The sequence below is a fragment of the Ptychodera flava genome, chromosome 20 (genome assembly GCF_041260155.1).
Source record: "Ptychodera flava strain L36383 chromosome 20, AS_Pfla_20210202, whole genome shotgun sequence".
NCBI lineage: Eukaryota > Metazoa > Hemichordata > Enteropneusta > Ptychoderidae > Ptychodera > Ptychodera flava.
Genome location: NC_091947.1, coordinates 20,840,141 through 20,855,091, shown reverse-complemented (window position 1 = coordinate 20,855,091; position 14,951 = coordinate 20,840,141). Strand labels below are relative to the sequence as shown.

Here is a 14,951-nt window from a genome sequence, read left to right as displayed (position 1 = left end):
AAACAACATTTTAAAACTTTCAAAGGAAAACAAAAGACTTACGCCATGTTACTCGTCAAAATCTACATGTCTCAGAACTAATGCGAGAACCATGGATTTCAATCTGTAGCTTTGGCAATGCTCTAGACGTTCTGAGCACAGACTATTCAGAAACAACTTGAAAGCAGATAATGTAAGAAATGGCCAATACCAACCGAAAGTTAATACAAGCTTGATAAACAGGCTTCCGTTGAAAAACTGTTAACGGGGTCAGACGATATTTCGAAAGTAGATAAGGAGAAAAGGGAAGTTAATCATCAGAATTGGATTGTTAAAGTTACTTATTGTTTCCTGTTGCTAATAGATAAGAAACAAATAACAAACTATCAACCGGGCATGACTTCTCTTCAAATACTTGTTTTTTTAAACCTCCGTTTCCACACACTTACTTCACGTGGCATGCACAATATGTGATGTGGATCGAAGCTGAAAGATAAGATAGCTCCAAATATAGACCTCTGTGATACCGCTCACTGCTATTAATGTGATAAGCCTTACAGGCAGATGAATGGTGGTTTGTTTGTTTGTTTTTTGTTTGTTAATTAGGTTTAATTCTTTTTGCCTGTTTGTTTGTTTGTTCGTTTGGTATGCACTCTGTTTGCAGAGTCATATTGGTGCGAACGATAGCAGCCTCAGATATGTCACCGTAGCGATCTGAAATAACTTCTCCCCGGAAAAGATTTTCCCGCGCACACTACACACAGCAAAGGCAAGGCAACAGAGAAGGAGGTAGAATAATTAAAAATCACTTGTTAGTTCAAGCTTCGTCTTATTTTCGCCTTAAAGTGTATCTAAAATTTGTAAACATCAATTTTTAACCTCCCGCAAAGCAGATAGTTTCAATACGGTTGCGATGCCATAGCCATACAAGAGCGGACGGCTTCTGTCGGTGCAAGCGATTCAAGAATACACGTTTCAGCCGTTTTACGTCGCCACATAAGAATGCACGGAAATCGTTCGATATTCGAGACGCTCATTAGCGCCTAACCAATGGCAGTTCACATTTGCAAAGTTTACTTTGAGCCCAAATCAATGTATTGGTAACGAGCTCATGGTGAGAGGAAACCAGCAAATTGCTCTGTAGCACTTCTGGTTATGTAATTATATCTGACCTCTAACCCCCGTTCTATCACGTTCCAAGCAAAAGCTTGTTTACATCTTTGAGGACAAGAAAAGAAGATGATTTGAGTATATTGTGTGTAATAATCGCCTGTGATTGGCTGCAGACAGCGAACGCGCCAGTGTTATGACTGTTTACAACTCATAACACCAACTGACGCTTGGCAACGGATTATTTGAACAACACGACGGCAAAATGGAGTGAAGAAATAACGTGTCAGGCAGACGCCATATTAAACAACACCGGACAAGGTTACTTATTGTGGTATAAATTTGTACATGTAGAGGGGTTGTGCTTGCTTGCATATGAGATAGCAGTCTGATCTGGTGCTGTCTTTCAGGAATTGAGGGAACGAATTTGAACCAATTACAGCTGCTCGCCTTGAACTTCAGTCTGCATCGCATTCGCAGTAAGGAATCGTATTGGCCGCTGCCAAAATCGTGCCATCGTGTTGAGTTTGTACGCTGTGAATTGAGCGCACGAGGATGGGTTGTACGAATTTAAAATAAACGATAAGATATTTCAAAGTGATATAACGATATATATATATATATATATATATATACATATATATATATATATATATATATATATATATATATATATATATATACATATCCGAGTGTATGTTTACTTTATTGAAGTCTAAAATTTTGCAATTTAAAATAAACAAGCTTTTATTCACGACAAAATGAGAGGTCAGGAAAACATTTAAAATACACAATCTGTTATCAGAGCAAAAATAAGAGGTCAGGAAAACACCAAATCAACAAACACGAGCACACAGGACACTTTGATCTGTTGTGTTCAACTGTACAGAAAATCACCGCGGTAAGTCAGGGCAAACTAAGATATAAAATTGTGTTAAGCTGTATACTTACTAGAATAAAAAAGTTAAGGTTTTAAATGTAATCGACTGGTATACATATATATATATATATATATATATATATATATATATATATATATATATATATATATATATATATATATATATATATATTGTAAAATGGAACAGTTAGTTGGTTGGTTGGTACTTGTTTTGGCTGAAAGGTTACACGACATTGAAGACAATACCAGAATAAGCTTTGTTTATGTTTCTTAGCTGGTGTTCGGCGATAGAGTTCGACTGTTATTTTCTTTTTTTTAATACAAATCCGTTTTGTGAGGTGTAATTGTGAACACTTGCTGTGTTTCTTCGTCTGCAAAGCTACGGCAGATTCAAAAATAACTGCGTTTCGGAAAGGTTTTTTAGAATGATGTTTTATGTTCTGAAGGAAACGAACACTTGCCAAAACTTTCTAAAAAGTGTTATTACGAATCGTTAATAACCCAGCTGCGCTGTGTGTCGAGATTGTGTTTCTCTGTGAGTTCATCAGCATTTTCATTCTAGTGAACACTTTATTCCGTCGCCTTCTTACTCCGTCCTGGCTGTGAGCATGAGCGTGACTTGATGTATGTGTCGTTGACGTCTCTTTCGGCGTGTTTCATGGTGCTAAACTTACAAGACTGACCGACAAGATAAAACAAAATTGCCAGCAGGATTGACCGAAAGAATGCGGTAATGCCCCCTTTGGTGCTCGTGGGGATTCCACTTGGCAGAATTTTCATAGCTTCTTTTGTGATTTTGACTGAATTTAATCAACCGCGTTTGAAAAACTTAAAATCGTAATTCGGGCAAACATGAAGCTTCTAATTGAAAGACTGCATCATAGTTTGAAAAATGACGAATTTAGACTGATGTGTATTTTTTGACATAATGAGCTCCTCTATTATTAATATATCAAGTTGCCTTTTTCGAGTTCAAAAGACAGATCAAAGTAAAAACTTTCTGCTCATTTATGAAGTTTAAATGAGAACCCTCTAATATCTTCTAATATGATACTTATCTTATTTGACCTTTTAATTGACCATGTTTGGACTATTATTTTAAGATTCAATTTACAAAACTGAAGAAAACAACATTTTGATTTCTCTACCGGAGGCAGTGATTTGACTATTTATGACTCCGAGTCTCAATGGAACATTCACATCGATGTCCGTCGTTCAAGTGTTCAATAAAACCACGGTCAACTCCGCTGAGGGCAGGCAGGCTGGACTATCAAAACCGGCGGAAAAGGTGTCGAGGACGGGACACACTTACTGGCGTCAGTCAAAAATCACTGAAGTTAGCATGGCGCCCACTCGAAGGAAAGTCGTACGTTTGTGTTCCTAGTGAAGACTACGGGTTTCCTTCTCAGCAGCTGAAAATTCTGGCTTGAGTGGCTAACTGAAAATCTGGATTTTTATGTCTGTCCACATTTCACCGCAGCGCTATCGCAAACACCGCGATGTGTAGAAATTCGACCATGTCCGCCATTACCGAATATCGCAATGTTACGAATCGAAGTCGGCACGCCTCTGTTGAATATCGTGTACGGCTAGAGACTTTTGGGACTCAGAACTGGAACCTGTCATTTTTCAAAAATGACCACGAACTGAACTTATTCAAACCCGCGTTGTCATTCAATGAATTTCCTGTCGTCTTTCAAGCCTACGTTGCCGTTGATCGAGCGACTGAGGCCAGTGAATCCAAGTCAGATGAGCATACAAACTTCAGGTAAGGCCCATAACGTTGCAACAATGGACTGCACTCAATGATGACGTGTAAAAATATCATACAGTGTCCGTCTTCTTCATGTTCATCATTAACTCGAGATGCTGATCTTGTTCTCGGGATATAACTGTGTTAACTATGACGTCACCATCTTAACGGCGTGTCTGACAATGACATTCCAACCACCTGTTGCTTCGACATTGACTTTGTATGTAGACTGTTTGCATGTCTACCGTTGTGTTGTGTTGTGTAGTGCTGCGTTGTGTTGTGTTGTGTTTCCGTGTTTAAAACATGTTGTTTTGACTCTCACATCGTGTACATGAGACAAATTATTTCAAGATCCTGGTGGGAATTTCTTTTTGGCAATTCAAATGGAGACGCGAGCCATCTGCTTTTCGGTATACGCGCGTGGGTGCACGACCATAAACGGCGTCTTCATGGGCTACAAACAGACCGAAAGGGCGCAACATTTGGACGACCCAGTGTCGAGGAATGCACGATATCTCAGTATCTTGGGTAAAATTTTATCATTCCTACACGATAAAATGTCAATTGGATGACGTTTAGCGTCGGTTCAGCCAGACATTTCGCACAAAGCGCGAGAATTAAAGTCTTTTAATAATACCGTATTACCTCGGCTAAAAGTTGCTCGAGTTACGTTATGAAGTGAAAAGGTATCGCAGAAGTACCATTGCTTTCATCAATTACACACATCTTGACTAGGACCCTTGATAATTACACACATCTTGACTAGGACCCTTGATAAAAAAGCCAAAATATCTAACAACGTAAAAGTACACTAGGGTCAAATAAAGTGAGATGTAAACAAATTTCAAAGGCATATTTTCGCCGTTGTTTTTCCCTTTTTTATGCATCTGTAAGGGCAAAACTTTTGTATATGGATGGATTTACTTTGTTGTATCTTACCATGGCATCGTCGCTCAGGTCTTCTAGGGGCACGAGACTGTTCGGCATCGACCACATCGCGGTGGGTTGAAAGCGTGCAAACAAGGGCGAAATCTTCAGACTCCCCCGTCTGGCCAATGTCGAGACGGAAATGACGACTGGCCTCCGAGAATCTGACTGGTTGGAACTGCGCGCCTGGATATGTACATGAGCGAGGGGTGTGGGTGTCTGGGACGGCCGCCGTCTATACGGACGGCTATCAGAGCGACGACGGAGTTATTTATTTCGCTTTGACATATTTAGATTCGCCAAATGATGGAAATCGATTGGCACTAAACATGTAGAGTGATCCAATACTCGGAATCAAAGCCCGGTGTTAGCAGATAACCGGTTCCTAAAGTGTGCACCAATTACTGACAAAACCACGTATTGGGACTCGTTGGTGCCACTGTATGGAGATAAGGGGTACACACATCTTGGCGCCAGTCGACACATCGCTAACGTGGAGACCACTATAAGCCTTGCAACCGATTGCCCTGTCCAAATACACCGTTTTCAAATTAACCTCCAAACAGCCATATTGTTGATTTGTTGATTTTCTTGCAGTGTGTACCTTTACGAGAAAAAAGGGAGCATTGTTTTTTTTTCAGTAAATGACTAAATCACACGACAAGAACAAATCGTTCGGTCTCACACTTGACTTGACCGCTTTTCTCTGCAACTTGAACTATAGACCCTGGAGCGAGCTCCACGGTCTATGCGCTTGAACCCTCTGAAAACACAGTCTGGTGGAATTCTGTCCGGGGGAGGGCATGGTTACGGTGTGCCGCAGCTTGCTGTGTTGATAGAGCAGCACGACGAGAGAATCACCTTTGCTCTGGTATATCTAGAACGGCGGATATTTCACTAGATTGCGAGTCATGTTAATGATGTAACTATTAAGATTAATTGACCAGGGATGCGCATATCGGCCCCGTTTAATTGACAGCAGTGATCTATAATTCCCCTCCTAAACTTCCTATTGAAGATGAACGGCATAATGACTTGCGAAACGGAAGATGGGATGATGAAATTGCCTGGGTATATCTTACTTTGAAAACCTTTCTTCGGGAACTCGGAACCTTTGTTTCAACTCGCATCAATCAATACGATAACACTGACACTACGAACCAATCCTGTGTCAATCAAAATCAATTTTGAGATATAACGATAAAATATTAAATTTATCAACAACCAGTTTTATCTATTTATTCCTCTATGTCTCCCTCTGTTTCTGTCTGTCTGTCTCTGTCTGTCTGTCTGTCTGTCTGTCTGTCTGTCTGTCTGTCTGTCTGTCTCTCTCTCTCTCTCTCTCTCTCTCTCTCTCTCTCTCTCTCTCTCTCTCTCTCTCTCTCTCTCTCTCTCTCTCTCTCTCTCTCTCTCTCTCTCACTCTTTTGCGAGAGCTCTTTTGCAGTTTTGGTTGTAACTAATACTTCAGCATTAATATTTCAACATGTTTCGGGAATGAAGAACAAAATGAATGTGTTTTCTGGCCATCATTGCTTCAAGTTTATTAAACTGATATATACTGACAGATGTCCATGGCTTACCTTTATTACGCATGCGTTAAAGGCTATAAAAACAAACTTTAGTAATGAAAGAAGATAACCGTAACAAATTAATTCGATTAATTTGTCAATTAATCAGTAGACATTTAATTTCAATATAATGCGGGTAAGATTGTGTATCGAGGAGATTTTATTGATAAGATTATGTTACAATACATTAATTTGATCAAGCAATGCCACAGTAGTCAAGATTCGAACAACTTGGTGGCACCGTGACGTTGGATTCTCCGCTGATGTCGGTTCTCACGCCGAGAATTTCCGAGGTCACCTGGGCCTCTCCCGACACAGAGTTTGATATTCAAGGTGTGACAATCCAGGTGCTGTTTACGGAAGATAAGACAATCAAATTCTCGCTTTTTTGAATGAGGAATTGAATCGCTCCTTCCAGGTTTTTATCGCGCCCTTTTGATGTTACAGAAGCGCCCGATCACACACACTCGTGAAAGACCTTCTTTATTGACCTTCGACTCGCCAATAATGAAGTTTATAGGTGTTCAATTGGCGTATATAGTCAGCCGTTTACATCTTTAAGTCAAAATTACTGTGCCGCTGAAGAGCACTCCACGTTACAACTGCTGTGTCCGGTTGTTTGGTTTGCTACAACGGATGGGCGACACTTTCGGAATTCTGCGGAGACCGTGTCGACGTGCCGCCGCCCTCACTACAACAACCAACGAGGGTCCCGGGAATGCGTCCTCGCAATGATCGATGTCTTCAATAGAGAGAAGTCGCCGATGTTTAATATGAGCGGACGGCGTGATAAAGGGGGGATGGCAAGCAGACGGGTAGCACGTACGAAGTGACGCCATGGCCTGCGTCAGATGCAACAAGCCGATAAAAATGTGCCCTTTCCTTCGCTTCCGCCTAAATATTTTGTCACCACTCTGAAGCTCGACTTGACTCTGAAGCTGTTTCAGAACAATGCTCGTTGGTCGACTGGAGAATTAAAGACCCCAGAAAAGTTTCGCACAACCCCAATATGAGGCGGCAATATACCGGGCGTTTACTTTTTGGAACAAAGGGCGGAACTGCCACTTCAACCTCTCGTCTTCTCCAGGACACATTTTACACGAAAAGTCAGGTTATGACAACCTTGTTATGTAGTTAAGTGTAAACAACGCAAGAAAAGAGTGGTTTTAGTGCGTTTGGCAAAGCAATACCGAAAAACCATCATCGTTAAAAGAAACGCCCTCTATAAAATTTCGCATGGCAACCGGATCGGGAAATAAAAAACAATAGCAAGGTTTGCATGAACACCGACATGCACAGAGATGATGACACCAAACGGGTTTCCGTTCATGTTTAATGTGTGAAAAATCATATATTTTATGCACAATCCGCCATAAAACCTACAGACGCTCGCAAAATTGATGGAATGAGCAGTCGGGTCAGAAACCTGCTAGTGTATAGCGTAATGAAAGAAAGGAAGGTATGATGACACGATAACCATGATATTACAACAAAGGCTCGACCTTCGGCCAAGCCTCGCCAAGCAGGTTTCTGCCCCCCGACTGCTCATTCCATCAATTTTGCAAGCACCTGTGAAGCAACCCATTGCCATTTCTGTTTTAGCTTACAAAATAGATCCCTTCTAAAGAAATATGTGTATCAAAAAAGAGATCGGATTTGTCCCTTCTTCATCTCCTTTCCACCGTTGGCGGCCTTGCAATTGGAAAAGACGAATGATATGTCAGTCTCTCTGTTGAGGGCGCTCGTATGCTTCCTTGAAATCGCCTCCGCTGGTCTCTCTACACAATAACCCGTAGAATAACACGGTCTATGGTCAACGTTGGTTAGCGCTTCTGTCCAGAAGAAAATTTGTCAAGTGTCATTACATCCCACAATAATATATGTTTTTACTTAAACAATTATCAACAAAGGAAATGAAACAAACGTCTGCAAATCGCAGTGGCTTACTTTTGAGTAACAGCTGTGCAGCATGCAACAAACACACAGAAGCACATGCACAAGCACACAATATGTGTGTGTATCTTTACATCTTATACATAAGTTGTCGTGCAAAGATCACATACACATACACACACACACACACACACACACACACACACACACACACACATATATATATATATATATATATATAATATATATATATATATGTATATATATATATATTATATATGTATATATATATATATATATATATATATATATATATATATATATATATATATATATATATATATATATATATATATATATATATATATATATATAAAGCTCAGTTCAAGGTGGGCCGACGCGCGATGTCCACTGTGCTTTAAAATTCCCTGAAAGAGAACTTAGTGGACATGGGTTATTCAGAGAGGAGATTTCCAAGAAAACAATATGAAAGCTTCCCTGCGTGTTACTGTAGAGTGGAAATTGGGGAATAATCAAACGAGAATAATATTTCTCGTTTTTTGTGTGAAGGGAACGCAGACACCGTAAGAACCGTTTTCTTCTGATCGGATGGTCCGCTGCTGTAACCAGAAGATCTGATCCGACCAGTATCTATATCGCTGCTCAATCATTCAAACAAGCCTGATAACCTGCTGACGTATAGTCAATACATGGCGCCATGGTTATCTGTTAAAAAACAAAATATAGTGTAGAAAACAAACAGAATCAGTCATTAGTCGCCACCATCGGGTAACTTCCGCCGTTGGCGGTGTCCTTCGTGGTCTCTCTGTGTCCAGACAGAGCCTGCATTGTCTGTCGTCTGTGAGATTCCCTTGTCTCTCAGCGTCAAACTGATAGACTCAAGTCGATACACATCACGTTCATTTTTGAGTTTCTCGCAAAATTTGTGAGCTCGGTTCAAGTCTGTGATTTAAGCTATCGCTCGTGATTCTGCCAATTTCTTTTTAATTTCTGGTTTGAGTGAAGGTAACTTTACATGAGTGTGCAAAATACAACGGGGTGTGCACGATACAGCGCTGTTACGCAGAAATCATACCGTGGTTAAACTGTGTCGAGTTCAGCCCACTGTGAAGGACGCGGTGTACAGACTCGGCCGTGATGGAGTCGGGCAGAAACACTGAATTGGCAAAGTTGAAAGCAACGTTCATTATACGGACATATAATCAAGATACTCGATTTGTTTGCAAAAGATGTGTCCAATTCTTATTAATTTTTAACAATGTCAACGCCATCATCGCAAATTATTTTTCGTTTCTAACGAATCCACCTGATTCCAACATAATTAAGATCTCCGAGGGAGCTGTAACAGATTTAAGAAAATTACACTAGTCATGAACGTGTACCGGAATAGACCACGGTAACGATATAAGCTTAAGCATGGATGTAAAAAATAGATGGCTTAAGCAAAGGGCATATAAATGCATGAGTGAGGAAAATTCCATTTTAATATTGGGAAGACAAGGGTCTGAAGTAACTGATGGCGGTTCTGAGTTAGGGATCAAAGGCCAAAAGGAAAGGATTCGAAATGACTTTGCAAATGTTTGACATAAATATACCGGATCATCCTAAGATGTCAGAAAGACATGCATACCTTCTTCCTGAGTGATGTCTACTCGTGTAGCTGTGTCGGTAGACTGAAAGATCCGTCGATCGAGGGCGCTCTCTAACCCCCCCCCCCCCCTCAAGAGGGGGGGAGCGTAGAGAGCGAATTGGAGCGACGGATCTTTCAGTATACCGTGTCAGTAATTGCATATAATTTCTGAAGAAATGTCATAGGATTGTTTCGTGCTAGGATTGTCTCGTGCTGATTAGACTGTTTATGATATGAACCGAGCCGATGTTCTATGATACATGAGAAATTCTGATGTGGTGAATAATGATATACGGTACTTTCTTCACATGGAAATTTAATCGACGCAAGGAATTTGCAAGTGCTATTTTTAAAACACTCTCTCTCTCTCTCTCTCTCTCTCTCTCTCTCTCTCTCTCTCTCTCTCTCTCTCTCTCTCTCTCTCTCTCTCTCTCTCTCTCTCTCTCTCTCTCTCTCTCTCTCTCTCTGAGATATGATGGGAATGTCGAGCCAGGATGTTGTGGATTAAAACAAAATCACGTCAATCACTGATGTCGATGCTGTATCATATATGTAAATTCCTAGGCTTTTTTAAAGTTTGAAACATGCATCGTCGCCGGGGGCCGTTGAAATGTTACACCGGAAACAATTCATTGCCGGTTGTTGGTAACCATCGTGCCGTGAAAAGTAGCCCTCGAGTATGCACTCAAAATAACCCAGAAACATATGTCGGGCGTGTTTTTATCCACTCTGGCTGAGTACGATATACATGCAGTCTGACATATATTCCAACAGATTTCCTGCACAATTTTTAGGCCAGCATTTATTAGGATGGATTATTGATTATCCTTTTCGGATGAAGAAGACCAGACGTCACCACTACGTTGTAGGGTCGCAAGTTTCAACATTGCCTGCTCAAATGCATGTTCCATTACTTTTAAATAAAACATCTTTGGATGAGGTTTATCGAAGGTTTATTTATCTAAATTGTATTTTGACATGTACTAGCAACCGGCGGACTTCAGGTTTACTGGAAACTTCACAGCTACCGGACTCCAGGGGGCGCTAAACGAAATAGAGACGTTTACATTATATGCGAAACTTGCATTGTGTGGCGTGAATTTTTAATCTCCTTTCCGCGATGCTTCAAGCAGTTTGAAGTGCTTTTTTTAATTTCGTTTTTCTCTTATTCTTTTGGCTCTTTCCAGTTTATTTTGGATTTACAGTCTCTTGTTGAAACACCTACTAATGAAGAAATGATAACTACGACTACAGTGATGATTGTAATAGCGATATCAACGACGGCGACAAAGAGGATGATGATGATGATGATGATGATGATGATGATGATGATGATGATGATGATGATGATGGTAATGATGATAATGATGATGTTGATGATGATGATAATGATGATGATGATGATGATGTTGATGATGATGATGATGATGAAGATGATGATGAAGCCGACGAATACGACGACGACGACGAAGACAATGATGATGAGGATGAGGATGAGGATGATGATGATGATGATGATGATGATGATGACGATGATCAGGCCAAAGTAATTAAATTCTTTGTTTTGTGTCCACTCTAAATGGGAAAAGGTTTACGTCTAAGAGGCTGAAAAACACACACAAGAAAAGTAACACAATGTATTTGATTGCAGCAAATAAAAAATTGTAACAAAATTTTTAGTTCAGAAAGCTAAGCGGGTATGTCCTAAAATTTCCGATTCAAATACACTGTGTGTGTTTTTCATGAAAACCTTAAACACCTAAGCGGGTGGGGACGCAAAACAAAGAATTTAATTACTTTGGCCTGATGATGATGACGACGACGATGGAGAAGAAGGAAAAGCGGCATAGAAACGAAACTTACGACTCTCGCAGACTGATACTTGCTGAACATCTTCATTAAAATATGATACCACGAAAGTTTAGAGATTCTGTACCTTAAAAACGAAGATGCAATTTATCGAAGTGACAGAATTTATTAGATGTAAAGGTGATACGGTCTACAGATTCGTTACGGCTTAGAGACTTAATTTATAGTTTTACGGCTATGGTTTCTGAACTTTCACCATGCACGTATATTCACCCATGCCAGTGTCATGTATTTCCAGAGTGACTGTTGTAATTGTAGACCCTATGGTGTAACCTTCGATACAATTATCACCATTTTTGTGCAATAATCGAATATTCTCCTACCTTTGGTTTTTTTGAAGAAAAAAAATAATCATCAGCCTTGAGAATAAACCGCATTGTGTTAATCATGAAATGTTATCATTGAGAAATGGACTCTGGTACGGACTAACAATGACATTGGACATCAGTAACAAACAGACTCTGTTGACCATATGATTAATAGACCATTCAACATGATTTTGGCACTTGAACAAGAAACTGTACTTAAAAAAAAACCAGACCAAATTATTATCGAAAATACATTAAGAGTAATGAGGTTGCGATTGCCGACAAAGAAAATAATGAGGGGTGCAGTTTTCAATGTCAGAGCATTCACACATCATTATGATGAAATAAAAACTGGCAGGACACTCGTTAGTGCCCGCGGTCACATCGATCCAGTATCCATAACTCTTCGCTCGTAAAAACTGGTAACAACGTTGTCAGTCTGCGAACAGTATATCAACCCTCTCTGTCGTGAAGTAGTTTTTTTAGTTATCACAGAATGTCCTTTGTGAGCGTGTTTTGCCGTATTAAAGTGCTCGTCTTGCCGGACAAGGTGTAACGTTCACAGGCAGGGTGCAACGATTACTTTGGGTTTACCGTAGATGGCGTACATCTCCAAGTATTTGGTTACTGCGAGACATGATCACAAAGTCCATTGGGTTTAAGAGGGGAAAGTATAACAGAGTTTTCTCTCAGACAATGGTCTTTTATTGATATTTAGAAGGCGTACTATCAGCAAACATGTTTGCGCTGCTTTGACGTTTTAATTTTTCAAGTGTCAGTGAGCAAAACTGATTTCTATTGCTTTGTCGCTGGCATTGAGTCGGGTCAAATATTTACCTCTCTTCTTAGAGCCATGCCTTGGAAAACAGTTGATGTCGAAAAACCAAACATAAACTTCTTTGATCAGACCGTATTTTCGAATTTTGAAATTCCACTTAAAGCGGCTTTGGGCAAACCTAAAGCTTGAAAACACGTACCGCTCAGGAATGAATACAAGCGCCTCGAAAACATAGGAAAACTTAGAATATGGTGAAAATGGTCACTTTTTATAAACTCCGTACGGTCTGTCTTAATGACCGGAAAACGAGGCATTCCGACTTGGAGCACAAGTGAAAAAGAATAAAATACACGCTGGTTTTGTTGGGGTTTTTTTGGGGGGGGTGTTGATGATCAACCGAGCGAGGAAGTATCGGCCCCTCTCTTGATCACGTTCTGTTCATATCGGTGTTAAAATGATCGAGTTAAGCAAAATTGAAGACCATAAATTTCAGAAAGCGATTTCTTACTGCCTTTGGTCGAAATAAAAGTACACTATTAACCTTCGCTGAGTACATTATCAACTCCTTTAAAAAGCTTCCTTGTCTCCTGGGAGACAATCATTGATTCAAGCAATGTTGATACCTCTCTATAGAACGAAATTTCCCGCGCGAAGAAAACTGTATGCATAAGGCTGGTGCTCTATGGTATATCGTCATATAGACTTATCACAGTTACATCATGGTTCAAACGTCGGTTATTTACATGCATGGTTTCAAATGTTGCCCCAACATGTCCTTTTGATTAACATAATTTATGCGTATATTTGACATCTACTTTTCCCATCCTAACCATAAACGAGTTCCATGCGTCGTTCCTCCCGTAGTCAAAGTGTACACTTGTGACGTAAATGATACTTGCGCAATGTCACGGTGTTAATTTGGGGATTTTTTCCAATGGGTCCGGGTTTCTCACAAGTACTGTGTTTATGTTTTCATTATGTTAGGTTATCATTATGGTATCTTATTATGTTAGAGATGTTATTAATTTTGAGTTTGTTACTTTCGTGGTACCTGAGGTAGATATCCGAACTAACCTTAACACCCCCATCCTCCAGCCCCATCGCCCCCTCCCCCCCCAAATTCAAACTGTGTACGTGCTAGTACGCAAATAAGACGCAGATCAATGCCCCGTGGCACACAGCGCACCTCAACTCGATCCCTTCACAATACCTCAGTAATATTTCATGAGCGGAGGCTTCGGGGCTCGCACGGATGAGAAACAAAATATACCACCTGCAAGGCAAGGTATAGACTGAAATGACCGAACGCTCGGTTCCAACAGAAGCAATAAACTCCTTCAAGTATTCCTAGAAAGCACTGTGAGACAACGCGGTGAAATCTCGCCAGACGAGCGACAGGTGCACCGCCGGAAGAACCGATGGAAATCACTTCCTCTGGGGAATTTGATTTTGAGGCTTGGGGTCAGAACGGTCAACTGGAAAATAGTTACGGTGGAATAAAAACAGAACGCGCTTTTGACATTTGCAGTTGTTTACAAGTGTTATCCTCTACAGCTTAAATGGCTGTGCGAGACGGCCTGGTCGATACATTGATTTTGTGGAAGAGCGAAATGGGTTCTTTTTAGGAGAGAGTTCGTGAGAGCTCCTGGGGCCCTCCGCTGAAAAGGAGAAAGTTAATTACAATTGACGAAAAGACAATAGCAGCCTGTTCAGGTGCAATCGAGAGTCGCTCAAGAACTACCACTCGTAGAATAGGCTGGCATGTTCAAATCGAGGAAAATGTTGATAAAGGAAACTGTAAACTTAAATAGATGAAGGGTTTTTTTTCTGTAAAGGTAGCGGTTCAAGCTGCCCATGTCCGAAGCCCGACTGAAGTGCTTCACGCTGTCTAACTGTAATCCAATGCAAAAGAATGGACTTGGAAGCCGTTGTTCTGGTCACGGCGCGTACCACGGGTTGGCGACCTCGACAAGGCTGGGTATACACCTCCCAGTGGGGGTTAGAATTGTTAAAGGGTAGCTGTAAACAGCAAAAAGTTGTCTACAACACCGGCATTCTTACTCGCCCGGTGCATGCTCACTGAAGGCAGTGATTGTCACGTGGCGACGGCACAAAAAAAAACAGAAGAACATACATATGCTAAATTCATATTTATGAGAAAGGTCGGGCATGCATAAGAGCAGTCGACGAGGGAGCCAAATATTTTCTCTGCC

The 14,951-nt window shown here is 40.6% G+C and overlaps 1 protein-coding gene across 2 annotated transcripts in view; it reads right to left on the bottom strand.

Moving 5' to 3' along the window:
• The window catches only part of LOC139120295 (hematopoietically-expressed homeobox protein hhex-like), a 54,731-nt gene that overhangs the window by 39,035 nt on the left and 745 nt on the right, over window positions 1-14,951 (bottom strand). The window contains exon 1 of one of the 2 annotated variants that reach the window (XM_070684613.1): window positions 4,683-4,983. The exons of the other annotated variant lie outside the window; for it this stretch is intronic. Within the exon in view, the coding sequence (XP_070540714.1) occupies window positions 4,683-4,739 (57 nt within the window). The 5' untranslated portion in view covers window positions 4,740-4,983. Of the gene's footprint in view, window positions 1-4,682; window positions 4,984-14,951 lie in introns of those variants that run through there. 2 annotated transcript variants of the gene reach the window in all.